At 45.8% G+C, this 20,833-nt stretch overlaps 1 protein-coding gene across 2 annotated transcripts in view; it reads right to left on the bottom strand.

The window, feature by feature from the left end:
* Nucleotides 1-20,833, bottom strand: part of REDIC1 (regulator of DNA class I crossover intermediates 1) — a 960,655-nt gene that overhangs the window by 64,690 nt on the left and 875,132 nt on the right. For both annotated transcript variants that reach the window (XM_085654103.1, XM_085654104.1), the window contains one exon: nucleotides 9,843-9,925. In XM_085654103.1, the coding sequence (XP_085510229.1) occupies nucleotides 9,843-9,925 (83 nt within the window). The remainder of the gene's footprint in view (nucleotides 1-9,842; nucleotides 9,926-20,833) is intronic.

Here is a 20,833-nt window from a genome sequence, read left to right as displayed (position 1 = left end):
AGCCCACTTGTCTCCCGTAAGTGCAAGTATTAACTATTATTATGATTATGTGTAAATCATCCCTATCATCACCATTGCCATCTGCGTGTTTTGGCAAATTCTGGTCAGAATCAGAACCAAAAAGATGATGGAGTTTCTGAGGACAGCTCCACAGTAGTTGAAGTGTATTATTTGAGCCAAACTCTACCAGGAGCACTGGAGTGAAGTCAGAGTGTGACGTCAGTCAGGACAGATTCACCTCAAGCTCAGACATCGGTGTCGGAACTAGATCCCCCTCCGGCGATGTAGCGATTGGCATTGTAAAAGGGACTGGCCATATGCAATCTGGAAAAGAAGTAGGCACCGTAATTGCTGAGGAACCAAAGATAGGTTATAAGGGCTTAGAAGGCACCGAGGATATATCAGTAGGCTGTAATCAAACAGGAGGCCTCTGTGGATCCTTGGGGCCTGAAGGCGTGTAAGAGGGAGGCAGACAAGTGCAAAATTACACAGCATGACCTCCTTAAAGGCCTCAAGCTGCTGCGGTGTCGCCAAGGGACCAGTTGCAGACTCTGCTCCTCAATCAGGGATTAGTAGTGGGATTGATTGCCACTTTGAAGCCCTTACAAGGATAAGTTACTTACTTGTAATCCTAGTTCTATCCCAGGGGTATCCTCATCAAAGTCATAAGCATTTGAAAACATATCTCCCTCTCCCCCTCCATATATATATATATATATATATATATATATATATATATATATATATATACATATATATATATATATATATATACATATATATATATATATAGAGAGAGAGAGAGAGAGAGAGAGAGAGAGAGAGAGAGAGAGAGAGAGGGCACCCCGGAAAATATATAAAAAATATATTTGAAAACATATATATAGCTCTCTCTCTCTCTCATACACCACAGGCTGAGCAGTGCTGTAGAACTTTTCTTTGCACACATACAAAAACAAAGCAGGAAAACAAAGGACATTTGAACTGTTTTTAATGTACAGTAGAAACCATAACTCTGCAAAGAGAAAAGCAGGCATTGTCAGCTCATAGTCTGCATTGTAATTCCAATAGTATAGAAAGCTGAAAAGCTAACCTCGAGAAACACAAAGAAACTGGCACCGTGCCTTTAAGGCAGCCATGACCCTAGCGTCCCATCATGCCTTAGGGGTGACAGTTAGGTCCGTTGTTCCTTGCGGAGACCCGGAGGCCTGGGCACAAAGAGATGACACTTTTTGGATCATTTGCCCGGGGAGGCGTGAGGGTTACTAATGACTTTGATGAGGATACCCCTGGAAGAGATTACAGGTAATTTATCCTTCTCTTCCAGGAGATCCTCATCAATAGTCATAAGCACTTGAATCGAGTAGCAAGCCCATCCCTTATTCCTGCGGGCAAATGAGAATCATAAAACATGCAGAACACATCCAAGAATACCAATTCCAACTAACTTGGCATTGGAATACATTTTTCAAGGAGGCCGGGCCTACTTGAGTATCTGCTCTGGAGTCAGAATCGAGACAACAGTGTCTCGTGAATGTGTGTACCGATTTCCAAGTTGCTGCCTTGCAAATCTCGGCCATCGGTACATTATGTAGAAAAGCTATCGTAGATGCGTTTCCCCTAGTAGCGTGAGCTTTGGGAGAAACCAGTAGAGGTTTGTTTGCCAATTGATACGCCAGCTTAATGCAAGACACTATCCATCTGGAAATGGAAAGCTTGGAGGCTGGGAAACCTGCTCTGATGGCACCATAGTTTAGAAACAATTGATCAGACTTTCTGATGGACTTCGTTTTATCTAAAAAGAATTTGAGAACTCTTTTAAGGTCTAGGGAATGAAGAGACCTTTCTGCTGGTGTAGCAGAATTGGGAAAGAAAGAGGGTAGAGAAATTGTTTGATTGTCATGGAAGTCAGACACCACCTTCGGAAGGAAAGTGGGGTGAGTCCTCAAAACCACTCTGTTGTGGTGGAAAACCGTGTATGTTTCTTTGGAACAGAGTGCTTGGATTTAGTTTACTCTACGTGCTGACATAATAGCCACTAAAAAAGCGACTTTCCATGTAAGGTGCTGCAGTGTGGTCTTATGAATGGGTTCAGAAGGAGGACCCATCAGTTTTGAATGAACCAAATTCAACTCCGAAGGAGGTCGGACAGGGGGGGGGGGGGGGGGGGGGGAAACCTTCTTCAAACCCAGAAGGAAATCCTTGACCACATGGAGCTGAAAAAGAGAAGGTTGGTCAGATGACTTTCAGTAGGCTGTAATGGCTGCCAAGTGAACTTTTATGGAGGTGTACTTTAAACCCGATTTGGCCAAATGTAGAAGATAAGGCAAGATTACCTCCTCTTGCCCACTAGTAGGGTGAAAACCATTACGCATACACCACAAGTAAAATATCTTCCATTTAAAAGAGTAAGAGTTTCTTGTGGACGGTCTTTTTGACTCTCTCAAAATGTTCATACAGTCCTGAGGGAGATTCAGGTGGCCGTATTGCAGGACCTCAGGAGCCATGCTGCCAGGTTCAGTGAGGGAAGGTTGGGATGAAGCATCTTCCCGTTCATTTTGGTCGGAAGGTCCGGTCTGCATGGAAGCTTCCTGTGTGGACACATTGAAAGCTGCAACAGGTCAGGATACCACCATTGACATGGCCAGTCTGGTGCTATTAGGATCATTTTCATCCTGGAGCGAATGAGCTTGGCTACCACCTTCGCAATGAGAGGAAGGGGTGGAAAAGCGTACGCAAATGTTCCGGACCAGTCGATCAAAAGGGCATTCCCTTTTGATCCTGGTCGGTAAAATCTTGACGCGAAGGCGTGGCATTTTTTGTTTACTTTGTCTGCCAAGAGGTTGGTGGATGGATGACCCCATTAATGAAAAATGTCCATCACCACTTTGTCATTTAGCACCCAGTCTTGCTGCTCTACGAAGTGTCGACTTAGAGCGTCCGCCTGCATGTTCTGTTCTCCTGGCAGATGGACTGCTGTAATTGAGAGATGTCTGGCCAGAAGCCCGGGCCAAACTGCCTGAGATTCAAGGGACAGTGGGCGAGAGTGAGTACCACCCTGTTTGTTTAGGTAATACATGGTGGTCGTGTTGTCCTTTTGTATTAATATCGACTTGGAGTGAAACGATGGATGGAATGCTTTGAGAGCCAGTTGAACTGCCTGCAGTTCCAGCATGTTTACATGATAGGTTTGTTCTTTGCTCGACCACTTGCCCTGAGTCTGTAGCCAACCCATGTTTGCCCCCCATCCTTGAAGTGAGGGGCACCTGTGATCAAGGATTGTGTTGGAAGAGGTTGATGGAAAGTGACTCCCACTAGGAGATTTTTCAGGCGTTCTCGCTGCTTGGGAAAGAAGAATCCGATCCTCCCAACTTCCCAAGGATTGGTCCCATTTGTCCTCCAAATTCTGCTGTAGAGGTCTCGTTCTCAACCTGGAGTTAGGGACAAGAAAAATGCAAGATGACATTGACTCTAGAAGTGATGCCACTTGTCGAACTGATGGTTGATGCACTTGAAGGAGGAGATTGCATTTCCGTTTGATTGATAACAGTCTCTCCTCCGAAGGAAACACTTTTCCTGCACTGGAGTCCAGGGTAGCCCCTAGATAATGAATTATTTGAGTGGGCTGATGGATCGATTTTTCCATATTTACATGAAGGCCCAAGCGACGCAGTAAGTTCAGGCAGATCCAGTAGTGGTTCGTCACCATTTGGAGAGATGAACCTTTTAGCAGCCAGTCGTCTAGCTATGGATGTAAGAACAGGCCTTGGCGATGTAAAGCTGCGGCTACCACTGCCATGCATTTGTGAATACTCATGGTGCAGATTTCAGGCCGACCGGCAGAACTCTGTAATGATAAAGTTTGGAGCCCACCTTGAAGAGTAGGAACTTCCGGTGTCGTGGTGCAATCGAGACGTGGAAGTACGCATCTTGGAGGTCTATTGAACACATCCAATCCCTTTTCTGAAGATGTGGGTATATTTGATGAAGCACCAACATACGAAATCTTTCCTTCTGGATGACCTTGTTCAGTGAGCGAAGATCCAGAGTAGGCCTGAAACTTTGCTTTTGATCCTTCTTTGGAACTAGGAAGTATCTGGAGTGTACCCTTTTTCCTCGTTGTGATGGAGGAACCTCTTCTATGGCCAATTTCTGTAGAAGGATAGAAACCTACCGACGCAACAATTTTATTTGGCGAAGATTTGTCTTTACTGGAGGAATGTTCTTTGGGGGTGCACGGAAACGTAATGCATACCCATTCTTTAGTATATTTAGCACCCACTGATCTTTGGTTATGTTGCACCACTCTTCTACATGTCCGGAGATACTTCCTCCCACTGGAGTGGGCAATGGCGTCAGAGGAAGCGGAAACTCTGTTTGCCGGTGCTTTGGCTGTTGTAGATGATTGTTGTGCTCCTCTACCTCAGGTGGGTCTACGTCCTTTATAATGGTATTTGGATTGGTGATACTGCCTCTGGGACCATTGAAGGGTTTGAACCCTCTGATCGTAGCCTTTGCGATTGTAAGGCCTGAACTCTTTCTACTTCTCCAAGCCTACGACTTTAAGCGTATCTAGCTCAGTCTCCTCGTTGGTGTGGGAGCCGAAAAGAGCATTACCAGAGAAAGGCAGATTCATGATGCGTTGCTGGGCTTCTGGTTTTAAAGCCGTAACACGTTACCAGGAAGATCTCCTTGCGCATATCCCATGCGAATATGAATGCGCAGCTAGAGGAGCCCCATCAGCTGCTGCGTTCGACATTTGATTGGCAACTAGTGCTCTTTCCTGGAGAATCTCTGCAAAGTCTTGACGATCCTCTTTTTGTAGTTTTTCTTTAAAATGTTCTAGTGAGTCCCACAATGATCTATTATAGAGGCCCAACAGGGCTGCAGCACTAGGCACTTTTAAAGAAGCCGCTGCATAACCGCATGCTTTTCTACCCCAAGACTCCTAGGCTCTACTCTCCTTGTTCGGAGGAACTGGCGATGAAGAGGAGACTGCATGTGTTTTCTTTGCTGCTGCGATAATCACCAAATCCGGTGAAGGATCTGACCTTAGGAATAAGGGATCCTGTTCCGCTGGTTAGTATTTTTTTTAGAATTCTCGCAGGAGGTGACTTTATAGATGCTGGGGTAAGAAAAATGTCCATGACTGATTGAAGGAGACCAGGAACCAGTGGCAGTAAAGGTCTAGACGCAGACCTTTGGTGTCGAGTTTCAAATATAACTGATGTGGATGCCTGAGTTGTGGACATCTCTATATTAAGTTTCTGCGCTCCTCTTGAGAGGACATCCTGAAAAGTATTGAGGTCATCAACAGGTGACACTCTGGAGGGAGGACTGTCCGAGAGAGTAGGAGAATAATCCCTCTTGGAGGAGTGGGTCGAGGAGGATGACCAAGAAGGAGATCTTCTCATGGTCATCATAAAAGACGAAGATCTACATGTAGGTGACTTGCTACAGCGATCTCTGGGTGGAGTGGTAGGTGACCGGTCAACAGCTTGCACCAACCGTGCCAGAGGAGATCTATGTAGAGGACTTGAAAAGTCCATAGGTCGCTGCACCTGTGCTGAAGGTTCTTTCTGCGAATGATGGATTGGAAGGAGCCATCTGGGAGAAAGGTGAACAGAAGGAGATTTGTGTCCTTGTGCCGGTGAAGCCGTGATCTGCGGGGATTTCTGTACCTGTCGCTTTGGAGATGGAGAAGATGAGCTTCTCGACGGCGAGATCACTTGTGGATAACCTGCCGCTGAAACTGAAGGCTCTGAGAAGACTTAGAAGTGGAACAGTGTCTTGAGGAATGATGCGACGTCGAGCAGCTATTCGCCATTAGGGCTGTCGAGCCCTTTGAAGGAGATCTTGGTATCGACGCCGACCATGCAGATTCTTTCTGTCCCGACATCGAACGGAGATTTACATTTCGACGCCAGAAGATGAATATCCCTCGGAGTACCACGACTCTGCGTCGAACGAGGAGAGAGTGATGGAGAAATCCTTCTCGACGTCGAACCCTTCGACCGCACAGATCTTGTTCTCGATGTTGAGCATCTTGTGGACCCCAACAGAGAAGTTTGCCTCAACGTCGGAGGGGATCTTTGCATTGACGTTGAGCGTCGCCTCAAATACTTCAACGGAGGTTTCGACAACTAATCCTTCCTCGACATCGTCTCAGATCTGGGCCTCAACATTGACCGCCGCCTGGTTGACGTCAACGGAGGTGATCGTCTCGACGTTGAATGCCGTACCGAGAGCGACGACGGAGAGAGATGCCTCGATGTTAGGCGATCCCACACCAACGGAGAACGACTCCTCGAATCGTCGCCGGGTTGATGACAGTGGAGGATTAGACGATGACGTACTTCTCTGTTAGGTTTTCTTTGACGACGACTGATGTTCTCTCGACGGTGAGCCCGCCGTCGATGGTCTTTTCATCGACGTTTCCTTCGCCGGTGGAGGCATTTTCGACGCCGAGCCTGATGCCGATGGAGAGCAGATCGGAATCTTGCTTCTGGAGTAATATCTGGCCCTCTACTTCCTCTGCCTCACCGGAGACCTGCCTCTAGAGTAAGATTTTCTTTTCTCAGCCACTCCATAGAGGCAAATCCTCTCTCTGTCCTTCAGAGTATGTTTAGATAAAGACTGACAATGCTGGCAAGTCTTGGGAACATGAGAATCAGGAAGGCAAATAAGACACAGGATGTGAGTCTGATTTAGCCTTCTTTTTGCCACAGGAAGGGCAATGATCAAACAGAGAGGGCATTTCTGAGTGAGAGAAAATGCTGAAATCTCTGAAATATAGCAAAAAAGTACTCCAACAGGTTTAAAATGTCAAAGTAATAAGGTTTTGATGAAAAAACAAGAGAACATTTCTGACAAAAAGCTAAAAATGTGAGAGCTGATTAACCAGGGTCCTGACTGCAGGAGCCGGAAAGAACAACTGACCGGTCACCCCTGAGGCATGATGGGAAGCTAGGGGTCATGGCTGCCTTGAAGGCACGGTGCCAGTTTCTTTGTGTTTCTCTGGGTTAGCTTTTCAGCTTTCTATACTATTGGAATTACAATGCAGACTATGAGCGGACAATGCCTGCTTTTGTCTTTGCAGGGTTATGGTTTCTACTGTGCATTAAAAGCAGTTCAAAAGTCCTTTGTTTTCCTGCTTTGTTTTTGTATGTGTGCTTAGAAAAAATCTACAGCAAAAGACACACAATTGATGGACGGAATGCAGAACAAATCAGAACATTCACCCCCAGTCAATAGATCTGGGTTAAATCCATCATTCTTTTACTCACCATGCCACCCCAGTTTAGACCTGGCTATATGCAAATCAGTCTTGATCCTGTGCCTCATGGGAACAGTCCAGCCCGAACTGCCAAGCCAGGTCCTCCCTGGACCGGAAACAGGCATCCTAGGACCGGTTTCGGGGTTTCACCCCTCTTCAGCCAGGATAGCTCGATTCCAGTGGCACAGTGAGCCCAGGACTCACGTCTGAGCATACCTGGCGCACTTAGAGCGAGAAAGCAAAAGACACACAATTGATGGACGGAATGCAGAACAAATCAGAACATTCACCCCCAGTCAAGAGATCTGGGTTAAATCCATCATTCTTTTGCTCACCATGCCACCCCAGTTTAGACCTGGCTATATGCAAATCAGTCTTGACCCTGTGCCTCATGGGAACAGTCCAGCCCGAACTGCCTAGCCAGGTCCTCCCTGGACCGGAAACAAGCATCCTAGGACCGGTTTCGGGGTTTCACCCCTCTTCAGCCAGGATAGCTTGATTCCAGTGGCACAGTGAGCTCAGGACTCACGTCTGAGAATAACTGGCGCACTTAGAGCGAGAAAGCAAAAGACACACAATTGATGGACGGAATGCAGAACAAATCAGAACATTCACCCCCAGCTCACCATGCCACCCCAGTTTAGACTGGCCTAATCTACAGCATTGCTCAGCCTGTGGTGTATGAAAGGCTGCATTGATTGTTTAAAAAAAAAATAGAGAGCTAAATATATGTTTTCACATATATTTTTATATATTTTCCGGGGTCCCTGCGCATGGGCTGGAAATTTCAAGTGCTTATGACTTTTGTGAGGATCCCCTCGAAGAAAACTTTTCTTTAGACCGTGGAAGGATGGGATCAAGTCCCACTACAACTTCTTATGCTTCATCTATTGAATTGGACTTAGAGTTACATGACAAATGTACCCGCAAAGAAGACCTGTTGTAGAAGCGGCCTATAGAGCGGAAACAGGTCTGCGTCCTCGAATTGGAGCAGAAGCAGGACTTAGGAAAGGTCCATTATTTATTTTGATGTTCAGCAATGTACAACTTCGGTTCACGATCCCAGATCGCCTCCAGGGACATGAAGGCACATTCTTTGCATGACTTTGGGGTTGAGGCCAAACACAAGCGGCACCCTTCGTGAAGGTCGATACCTACATTTTTTTCCGACAGTTATCACATTGTCTAAACCATGTATTCTTCAGTGGGGAATTATTCCCTTGCACACTGGAAATCAATTTGGAGAACAACCTCAACCAATGATAGAGAGCAGGACTCCAGATCCACATTTGAAGGTGCAGAAAAATAGGAACCGATGCGGATGCACAGGAGTGGTGCTTATATGCAGCTCTGCTCCATCACCTCTAGCACGGAACGAGGCCAACAGGGAACTGGATGGCACCACCTAGCAGCATGCAGGATCGCCGCTGTAAAAATGTCGGGGTCCAGTCTGGCGTCTGTGAGATATTCTAAATGTGAGGAATCTGCAGCTAGAGGTATCCATCAGAATGTCCCATTTACCACCTGTTTTAAGCAGGTGTAAAATGGAAGGTAGCGGCAGTGTAGGGTGAGATGTGTGAAGGGCCCCAGGTGACAGCAGTAGCTGTGGCCCGGCAGGGGTGACTTTTTACTGATGGTCAGTAAATTGGTCCAGTGTGCACCTAAGAAATCAATGTGTGGGAAAAGTGGATGAGGTGTTTTGAGCTGAGCGGTATCCCCCAGTAATCCACCCAACTTCTAATCCTGCCCTAAACTGGCAGTTTAGCTAGATACACCACTGAACCTGTGTGCTCTTAGATGATGCATCATTACTGTTATAGGTGTAGCATAGATCACTGGGGTTGCATTTTAGATTCTGATGCACAGACACCACAAACGCCACGTACCAATATGAAAGGAGGAATGCTGTGAGCTTGTACATTAAGGTATTTTACTAAACCATGCCTTAATCCCTAGTAAGTGCATACACTCTGATTTTCTCACCATCTACTCATGGACTTCATTTAATTGAACTGAAGCTGCAGTACAGCTCCTCCGCAGGCACACCTAAGATAAGACGTTCTGTCTATACCAGGATATGGGCACACCATTATGTCAGTGAGCAGTCAGACAAAGTAAAAATGCACAGCAGCTCGAACCTTCTCAAAATAATCTCTCCAATTGTTTACGTTTGACAAATAAAAGGAAAGCCAACTTAGCTGAGGGTCCAGAGAGTGAGATCTTAAAACACGTGTGCCTCGGCCTAAACGTTTGCTGTTAACCCTTTGCATTATTGCTTGAAATTAGAAGTGTTGAGGATTTTGCTTTGATTGTACTAATTCCCTGCTTTGAGTTCTCCAGTGTAGTGTCTACTGTCATTGATAATAACAGAAAGTGAATAAAAAAGGTTGTTAGTACAATTACTTCCAACAAGGGCCAAATTGAATTTGCAAGTATAATAGTTGTAACGTTGTGCCACACAGCTAAGACATACCTGACCCTTGGCTTCACTGAATGTGTAGCATAATACGTTGAAACTTACCTGGCACTTTAGTTTAGTAAATGGGACATTGGTCACATTTCTTACCATTTCAGAGCTGTAACTGAAACAGCTGTCTGTATCTCTTGGAGAATAACTAGGAGACCGACTACTCAGCGGAGACTCTGCATCTAAAAATGGAAAACAAGGATAACTGCTAGTTCTGTAATGTTGATTTACTCCATTATACTTCTCCTCTACTTTTATTTGGATTAAGCAAAGACTCCAAAGAAACCCAACATCACACATTTTCAAAAAGTTGAGCGTCCTCTCATTATACAAGGTAAAGGAGCAAAAGCACATACATGCATATTCTTCACCGCAGTAGGTTTCACTCATATCCTGTGTGTCGGAGACCCTATCCTGACAATTTTATAAATGCACAGAAATACCTTTTTCAAATCTTACTGGCCTCACGCACAGAACACAGCTTACAGACCTCAGTGGTCTCATACTAACTACATTTTCCTGCATAGGCTGTACTATCTACTGATAATTGGGCTGGAATACTCTACTCAAATGTATGGTTTGAACATCTATCTGCAAAGAAATGTCAAAACGACGGTTACAACTTGAAATTATTTTCTTCATAAAGTACCTCCCCAGATTGTATCACTAGCCAGGTGCAGATACTCCTTCTGAAAATCTGATACGCATTTTCACTTCTCCACCGATATATCAGAAACTCCAGTTATTGCTGTCTTATTTGAGGACTTTTGCATGACTGTAGTAGTTATGTAAGTGCACAATCAAAAAAAGTTCTTACCCAATATTTCATTATACGCAGGCAGGTTAACAGATCCAGCATCTCATGTTCACATTGTTTCTGCAACAGGAGAAACCCCAGACTAAATTTCAATTAAAAATTCAAGAAAGTAAATGGTCGAATTAAGCTGCAATACGGTTCTCCCCTCCTAAGCTTTGACCTCCAGGCACATACACGTTGGTTTAGCTTCTTTTTCTTTACTCATATATTTGGCTTCAATTAGGGCACAATATTATACCCGAATCACCTTATCTACCGTACTAATAACTCATACCTCGGGATTGGCCAGCAGTCCAGCTCACTAAATAGATGCAACTGGTAGCCTCATTCCATTCTCTTATACATTTCTGTACGAAGTTAGCCGGCAGCAGGCCCCATTGTTACCCAATTCAATTACGTAATTGCCAACTCATGATTAATGCACATTGACTCCAGCAAGCACCGACTGCTCTTCCACCTGAATTTCAACCTCTTTGGGCACATGAGATGTCTGCTTTTTAGGTCGAGCCTAGCGTTGCAGCGTATGCGCTGCTTGCTTTGCGAGGCATGCAGTATTCAGTTTAGCGTGGAAGCTTCATGTAAGTTCCGCCCACTATCCACCGATCTTTTTCATTGGCTTTTGACTTAAATACTGCCTTCCGGTTGGATTTAGGCTTGTATGTCCCTCCTTATGACGGCCATGTTGTCATTTATGTCCTTCCATGGTTACTGGCCCCTTTACTTCGACTGCTGCACAGCACTACTTTCTTCTCGTGCACCCCCCTCCCAAGTCCGTGCCTTCTCGTTCGCACCCAACCCCACACCACCCTTTGTTCGTGCCTTCTGCACTCCCGTTTGCAATGCAACAAGTCTCGCGTAAATGCGAGTCCTATTGCATTGCAAATGCTTGTTTTGGGCAGTTTCAGCTGCATACAAGAATGGCGACTGCGCATGCATTTTTTTAAATTAAAATCAGCGCAACTACGGCCGCTCTTTATCTTTGGCAGTTGCATGCTTTTGCTGCCTGTTAACACTTTATAGAGAAAGAACGCTTCCTTAAAGGTAGCCCTTCCCTAGGGAGCGCAGCACCCGATCCCTATAGCAGGCTCCCTGAGCGTTTACTTCCAGAGGAGAGGCATGCACATAATTGTTGGTCATGTCGAGATTGGGTGCCGCCCTCACCAGGATAAAGGGCTAGTAGGGTTATGATTCCTGTTTTTATTTATTTTAAGCAGCGGTTTGCGCACTTTACTTGTGGTATGTGCGCCTCAACAAAATTTGTTTTTTTTTTGGTATATTTGTTAAACAGCAGGCACGTCATTTTCATTTCGCGTGCCTGCTGTTTGGGCGGTGCTCCAGAGAGAGGGCGGGCATAGGGACCACTGCAGGGAGTAACAATCTGGTTGAGCCCTTCCGGGAACACAGCTGCCCCCGGACACTCTGCACCAGGTGAGTGCGCGCTACTGGCTGCCTTAATGCATTCACAGCATTGCAAACCCAGCACGCTATCTCTATAGCGGCCGTGCCCCTTCCATTCTTTTTATGGCACCTTCAGCTGCATGCAATAATGGCAACCGCATTTATAGTTTTTTTAAAATTAAAATCAGCACAACCGCGCTTTATTTTTGGCAGCCACGTGCTTTTACTGCCTGTTAACATTTTGTACAGAAAGCAAGCTCTCTAGCATTTTCCTCAGAAAGAAGTGCCTCGATTCAATGTAAATAACTTTATTGCCATGACGTGTTCTGCAGCTGTTATCAATGCCATTACTGCAGCAGAAATTGAGAACTCTCACAGAGGGCAATGCAGTGCTGGGTGTACAGTACTGCAATATGCAGCATAGGTGGGAACATACCTAACAGAAAATCTGCTGCTGTCCTGTGCTGTAGTCCTGGTACTCGGCTTGTTCCTTCCGCACCTGTTAATTTTAAGCTTCTAACTTTCTGAAATGGCTTGGTAATGGTTGTGCCCACTTGTTTCTGACTCTCCAGTGGTGTGAAGGAGTAAATTACCCGGCTTGCTCCTTTGTGATCGTACATAGCACTTTGGTGAGAAATGGCAGAGGGAGTGGCCGAGCCTGGAAGCTATTCTTCGGGTATAGTGGACACACCCCTTTGTATTAAAAAGATTCTTTTTTATAAAGACTCTGTTTGTTCATAACATTCTGTTTAGAAAAGTATTTCCTTAGATTATATAAGCGCTACCCAGTTAAAGAATAGAATAACACATACCGCAACAGAAAAGACATATAATGATGCGGAGACCGACGCGGCTTGAAAGCGCGCAACACTCGTTATAACTGCTTAAATAAGTGACAAGATTGACTGAGATAGAAAATAGGATAAGCTATAATGTGACATCGATGGAAGGATGTACATGTTCTAATGAACCAGGGTAAAGAACTGTAACGATGACATGTTTGGAATGGGAAATGATACCTCGTAACTGAGCGAATTGTAAGAATCAATAAGTTGATTAATATATAATACAGGTTATTAGGAAGCAATATAATCCCCAGTATATATTAAAGAAAACTTCTGCCTTGTTTTTCATATAGGTATTGGGACCTGATTAATTGACAAAGACAGGTCTGCTAGCCCTACGTTCAATAAAGGCATAAGTAAGATGTACAGGATATTAACCTAATCAAACTCCGAGATTGAAAAAGGGCCATAAACGTGGAAAGAAATAGCTGAGGGTAAGTTCATCTAATGTACCTATGTAGTGTTGAATGGGAATAGGAAAAAGCTCGACTAATACAAATAAAATACTCCATTATAGATAAACGGCCAGTGGAGAGGAATTATAAAGTGATCTGGTCTAGCCTGGATCTTCTATCCTTCCCAAGAAAGTAATGGGAAGAGTAGGGTTATAGTGTTTAATAACTGGTAAATAAAGGGTTCGCTAATTACAGGTTCGTTATTTTAGGGGTGCCTTTAAGATTATCATTGAGGAGAGGACATCCTTTGACAGGTGCAACATAATTTAAATATGGATACATAACTGGAACTTCCCTGTTAAAGTACATTGGGGGTGAGATTCTTTACAGTTCTCTAATTTTCGTTAGTACCCTTATAATTGGTAACATCAGTAGATTTAGTAACTATGGTTGTGAAACAATTATTAACCTAGTTATAAGTATATCATCAAGAGTTGTAGTGATTATATGATATATAGGATGCACTGAACCAAAATAGTAGCTTATGTTTACCAAAAAAATAATCTATTTTAATTGTATTCTATTCTCCATTTTTAGATGTATGGTCTGTTTTTATGAAATTTATGGAAAAAGTCACGATTTTTATTTGAGTCCTGAAGAAGGTCTCAAGAAAATAAAAGATACACCGAAACGCTGCGCCGACATACTGTCTTTTGACAACATAATTTGACTCAAATGTATTCATATAGACACATTGTCTTCTGACAATAATTTTTCCTTGAGTCAAGTGTATTGAAATATATTTTTCTGTCGTAATTGTTTCACTTTAAATGTAGAAAAGTGATTTGAGTTTCATATACTTGTAATGTTTCTATGGAAAGTTTTTTATAGACATTGTTATTTGAATAAAAATCAGTAAAATGATCCAATTAATTTTAAATTTAAGGGCATTCGAAAGCAGGTTTTTGTCTGGATTGAATGTAATAAAATACATGTACCTAAATAGATTAGTTACAATATCTTGTTTTTTCTGTGTAGATTCTGGTTCAGTGCAAACTATTTAATACTTAGTGAATGAGACACGGAAGGGAATTTTGTTAATTGTATAACTACTAACTACCCGGTCTCTTTTGGTCTAACTGGGTAAACTCTCTCTTTTGTTGGGATTGGTAATGTTTGTGCCCACTTGTTTCTGACTCTCCAGATGTGTGAAGGAGGAAATTACCCAGCTTGCTCCTTTGTGCTCGTACATGGCACTTTGGTGAGAAATGGCAGAGGGAGTGGTCGAGCCTGGAAGCTGTTCTTCTACAGCAGAAAACAAAAGATTTGTGATCCTCGTGTAAAATTGTTACATCCATTCAAATCTGTGAAGCTTTGGAAACACGTATCAACCCATAAGCATGCCAATAAAGCATTGTTGTGTTGTCATGTATTTCCCCTACCTTCTGAACTGTTGTTTCACAAGTGAGCTCACAATTCGGTTGCAATTGTGCATTGCACCAACAGTTTTTTTTTTTTCAGAGTTTTATATAGCGCAAACTTGCCCCAAATCGGGTATCAGAGCGCTTGAAATAGCACCAGTTGCATTACATGAGGACACATTCATGTTTTTTTTCTTTAGGCACGGGGAGATTAAGTGATTTGCCCAGAATCACAGTATGTTCAGCGTCATTGCCGAGACTCAAACACAGTTCCCCAGATTTGAGGTCGACCGCCCTTGCCGTTAGGCCAACTCCTCTCCCCTTTTTGTTTTTGTGGCGGCTGTGCCACGTCAACGTTTGCACATGTGTAAAAACTTGCATCCAATTTACTTTGAACAAATTCTGCTTCTTGCCCGGGTGGCTAATTTTCGCGCTCACGAACATTTAAGGGTTTGTGCCATGCATACGAGGGTGCCTTGCCATTTTGCCAAGTAAACCTATTTATCCTGGTGTTCTTGTTCAATCTGTATTCTCTTGTGCTTTTTTTTAAAAATCCCAATATCTATTGTTTTACCCATGTATTTGATGATTTTAAGCTTATTTATTTTCCAGAGTAGTTGACTTTAGAAATGCCTGTGTTTTAACTGTTGAAGATGCCGGGGGTACTTGTAGTTCTAGGCTTCCCCCAAGAACCGTAGACGCATAAAAGAAATCTGGACGAGATAACTTGGTAAAGTCCTCAAAAACTTGGGGGCAGTGCTTAGTAGCAACCGGAAGGGGCATAAAACATGTTTTCTGCCTGTCTGTGACTAAGATGTCTGCCCCTCCTTCCAAGGCTCCTCTGTCTCCTGAAACAATATTTCAAACTCACAGTTTGCCACTCAAACTCACTTTCTCTGTCTCATCCACAGTACCTTTAAACCCAGCGTCCTTCTCTCCACCCCAAACTCTGCCTGTCTCTCTCTTCTAAAGTTTCTCATCTTCCTCAACCCTGAACTCTGCCTGTCTCTCTCTCAAAGGCACGCTACACCTGCCGAGCCTCCCACCCAAAACTCTGTCTCTTTCTTCTAGTTTCTCCACTCCCTCACTCTTAACCCGGTGTTTATCTCTTTTAAACTAACTGCTGTCCTCCAAACTCTCTGTTGGTCTCTAGCTATACTATCCCATTGCCCCCACTTTCTGTCCTCCTGCAGAACTCTCTCCACTCCCTATGTCACACTGCCCTAAACATTGTCCTTAAAGTCTACCCAAACTGTGTTAGCTTTTTACTCAACACAGCTTGTCTCCACATTTGATGCCCCTTATGCCCCCAGGACCTGGTCAGACTGGATCAGGAAAATCCTGATCAGAACCCTTCTGCGCCCATAGGTGTCGTTGAATAGCTCCATGTAGGCACTGTCTGTAGCGGATGTAATGTGCGTGCTGCCTATATAGGTGACTATTGTTGCGCCAGAAGCACGGAGGCACATCAGAAGATTAGGTGACCAGTGTGTAGATTCTAAGGGCCTACAAGGATGTTTTAGTCAGAAAAGCCCATGTAGTAGAATGGGGAGGGTGGCAGAGATGGTAAGGAATCTGCAAGTGGCTTGAGTCCCTACCAGATAAGGTGAAACAAAAAGTAAGTCACTAGTTCATTTAATACAGACTTCTAGTTGCAGAATCCTTACCTTAGAATAGATACCAAAGTAATACTGCTCCAGAGGTGAGCTAGCGAACTGGCTAAGACCTACAAGTCCTAGAGGACTGTGCCCACACCACATCTTCAACAAAGCCAGCATCGCCATCGCACCCCATCTCCGGAAAGCCATCAACATTTCCTTCGAGACAGCAACCTTCCCGGAGAGCTGGAAGCACACCAAGATCTACGCCCTACTCAAGAAAACCAAGGCAGACCCCAAGGACCTCAAGAACTTCCAGCCCATCTCCCTGCTCCCGGTGAAGGTAATCGAGAAGACCGTCAACAAACAACTGACCTGCTATCTCGAGGAGAACAGCATCTTGGACCCATCCCAGTCCGGGTTCCGCAGCAACCACAGCACCGAAACTGCCCTCATCGCCGCCACCGATGACATCAGGGCCCTACTAGACAACGGAGAAACCGCGGCCCTAATCCTCCTGGACCTGTCAGCCGCCTTCGAGGCGGTCTGCCACCGCACACTACGTACTCGTCTCCACGACGCCGGGATCCAAGAGAAGGCCCTGGACTGGACCACCTCCTTCCTCTCCGGCAAAACACAGAGCTTCCGCCTCCCCCCCCTTCCGCTCCGAAGCCACCGAGATCATCTGCGGCGTACCCCAGGGCTCATCCCAACTCTGTTTAACATCTATATGGCACCGCTCGCCCACGTCGCCCGACCTCAACATCATCTCTTACACCGATGACACCCAGCTGATCCTCTCCCTCACCAAGAACCCCCACACCGCCAAAACCAAACTCCACGAGGGAATGAAAGCCGTCGCCGAGTGGATGAAGAACAGCTGACTGAAGCTGAACTCGGACAAGACGGAAGTCCTCATCCTCGGATCCACCCCCCTCGGCCTGGGACGACTCCTGGTGGCCGACCGCACTGGGAACAGCCCCAACATCCACCGACCACGCACGCAACCTAGGGGTCATCCTCGACTCCACCCTCTCCATGACGAAGCAGGTCAATGCCGTCTCTTCCTCCTGCTTCAACACTCTCCGCAGGATCTACAAGTGGATCCCCATCGAAACGAGAAGAACGGTCACCCAGGCCCTCGTCAGCAGCAGGTTGGACTACGGAAACGCCCTCTACGCAGGAGCCTCGGCCAAACTCCAGAAACAACTTCAACGCATTCAGTGCGCCTCTGCATGCCTGATCTTCGTCATCCCTCGCCGCAGCCACATCACACCCCACCTGAGAGACCTTCACTGGCTCCCCGTCAACAAGAGGTTAAACTTCAAGCTCCTCACCCACGCACACAAGGCACTCCACAACACCGGACCAGCATACCTAAACAGACGACTCCGCATCTACATCCCCCACCCGCCAGCTTCGCTCCGTCGACCTCGCCCTCGCCACAGTCCCCCACATCCGAAGAGCGACCTCCGGCGGCAGGTCGTTCTCCCACCTCGCCACCAAGACCTGGAACACCATCCCCATCCACCTACGGCAGACCCAAGACCTGCTGACCTTCAGAAGACTCCCCAGCGCCTTGAGACCCTCACGGGTAAGTAGTGCGCTCTACAAATGCTATGATTGATTGAATGAGTGAGGTGCCCGCCACGGCGGACCTGACTGTTAAGACAGTAGTGTTTGCAAAACATGTGTAAGGATGCCCACATAGCAGCCTGACAGATATCCAGGACAGGAACTCCACAAGCAGTAGACTCAGCTTTGGCCCTGGTGGAATAAGCCTGCACGCCCTCAGGAGGTTGCTTCTTGGCTAATGCATAACTGATGTTGACACGGAGTACAATCCATCTGAAGATGCTCGTTTCTGTACTGCTTTCCCCTTATTCATTCCAGTGAACCTTACAAACAGCTGATCATCCAACTGGTGTTCTTTGGTGAGGTCACTATAGAATCAGAGTGCCGTTTTAGCGTCCGTATGGTGGAGCCTCTCTTCTTCGGTGGAGGGGGAGAAAAGTCGGCAGTGTGATGCGAAGTGGAAAGGTGTCACAACGTTTGGCAGAAAATAATCAATGTATCTGGGAAGAAGCTGGTATATGGAGTATGGACTTTCCTGGCCGACATTGTGGCCAAGAAAGAGACAGCCTTGATTGTCAAACATCTAAGGAAACAGCTATGCATGGGTTCAAATGGAGAACACATCAAAAAGGTTAAACCCACATTAGGTTCCCACTGGGGCATAATGAAAGGTTTGGAAAGAAACATTTACTGAAGAACCTTTCTGAAAACGGGTGGCTTAAACAGGGAGGGTTTGTCCTAAAACTGCAAGAATGTTGAGATGGCCAAAAGATTCCCCTTTACTGTGCCGAAAGCAGAGCCTTACCGGGCTCAGGGCATAACAAAGAGCACTTTGGACAAGGGTGCAGAAAGTGGGTCAATATTTTACTCAGCGCACCATGACACAAACTTGTCCCAATGGCAGCGTACACAGTTTTCGTTGAAAGACGCCTGCCTGCCACAATAATATGTTTCCCACAGAAAATCTGCTCCTAGTGAGGTGTGACCCTGCTACAGTTATAAAACCATTGTGAGTGGGGACATCTCACAAAAAGTAACGGACTGGTCTCACACACCACCTGGTGTCATGCTTCATCATCGGCCAGTCCTCGCCCTCTAAAACCTTCGTTTGATAGAGGGCGGGCATACACCTGGAGACAGGGATGCACTTCTAAACTAAGGAGTGGGGGCCCGTGAAATGGAAAGTGAAGTTAAAAATCATTATAGTTACCAGAAAGTAAGTTTTAATGTGGCCAATAACTATATGATACTAAAAACAAAGGACGGTGAGTGGGGTGTTTAGTGTCCCCTAACCGTCTCGTGAATGGTCAACATGTTTCTGCCATGTAGGCCCGAGCGGGTCCAGGGCATTCATCAGGACCTAAGTTTAAACTGGGGGCTCCGTTCTTACCAACAAGTAGCAAGAAAGTACCACTGTGCGGGTGTGGCAAAGGCCGCACTCCGCTTCCTAAATGGCTTCCAAACGTCAAGCCCTAGTTGAAACAACTACTTGCCACATGGGGGGAGGGGAGGGGAGGGGAAACTCCTGTTCATTTGTCTCAGGAAAAGAATCCCACGATCGTCCTATGTTGCTGCTCCCGGTCCTCCCGAATGTTAACATTCGGTGCTTGACGTTTGGAAGCCATTTAGGAAGCGGAGTGCGGCCTTTCCAACACCCGTACAGTGGTACTTTCTTGCTACTTGTTGGTAAGAACGGAGCCCCCAGTTTAAACTTAGGTCCTGATGAATGCCCTGGACCCGCTCGGGCCTACATGGCAGAAACATGTTGACCTTTCACGAGACGGTTAGGGGACACTAAACACCCCACTCACCGTCCTTTGTTTTTAGTATCATATAGTTATTGGCCACATTAAAACTTACTTTCTGGTAACTATAATGATTTTTAACTTCACTTTCCATTTCACGGGCCCCCACTCCTTAGTTTAGAAGTGCATCCCTGTCTCCAGGTGTATGCCCACCCTCTATCAAACCAAGGTTTTAGAGGGCGAGGACTGGCCGATGATGAAGCATGACACCAGGTGGTGTGTGAGACCAGTCCGTTACTTTTTGTGAGATGTCCCCACTCACAATGGTTTTATAACTGTAGCAGGGTCACACCTCACTAGGAGCAGCTTTTCTGTGGTAAACATTTAGCAATGGAGGCCGCTAGCTCCTAGAACCCCACGCCTCCTGTTCCCTCCTCCACACATTGTGGAGTCCTTTTGTGCCACAATAATATCACATACCTCAGGAGGGAGGTAGAATACTCTCAACTATTGCAGGCCAATCTCTACGCAAGATAGTGGAGCAAGCGCAGGTTCAGCTGCAGAACCCTGCCTTGCGGCTATGACAGTAGATCCTCCCGAAAGAGTAGCCTGATTGGTGGACAGATGCTCATGCTCAGACGTTGTGCGTATCATACTTTCCTCACCTAATCCGGAGAAACCAGGATGACTTGAGTCTGGTCATTCTGTTCTTTTTCAGAACTTGAGGAAGGAGAGGTATCAGTAGATAAGCGTATGAGAGTTCTGCATTCTAGTTTATTCAAAATGTATCTCCAAGCGAGAGCTGCCTTTTAAACTCCAGCGTGCAGAAGTTCAGGCATTGCGCTTTCTCAGTGGTGGTGAATAGATTTACCCAAGGTTCACCCTAGTACTGAAAGAGACTTTGAGCCACCTCCAGATGCAGACACCAGTCATGATCAGCATGGCATCAACGGATGAGTTCATCAGTTTGGGTGTTTAGAGATCCTGCTAGGTGCTGCAGGACCAGGAAAATGCCCTGATGTTCCAGCCAATTTCCAGAAGCGCAGAACCTCCTGGCACCGGCTCCGTGACCCCACTCCACCCGGCTTGTTACAGTACCACATGTCAGTTGTGTGGTCTGTGAACAACTGAACCAGGCTCCCTTTGATGGAAGGTAGGAGAAAAGCTTTCAACGCCAAACAAACAGCTCTTCTCGCCACAAGGTTGACATGAAGCCAAGTCTCTGCCGGAGACCAGAGGCTTCATATTTCAACCTCCCCCAGAGGCTGCCCCAGCCCAGAAGTGATGCATCGTTCA

Source organism: Triturus cristatus, chromosome 4_1 (assembly GCF_964204655.1).
Source record: "Triturus cristatus chromosome 4_1, aTriCri1.1, whole genome shotgun sequence".
Lineage (NCBI taxonomy): Eukaryota > Metazoa > Chordata > Amphibia > Caudata > Salamandridae > Triturus > Triturus cristatus.
The sequence above is the reverse complement of the archived record's forward strand: the minus strand, read 5'-3'. Positions and strand labels throughout refer to the sequence as shown.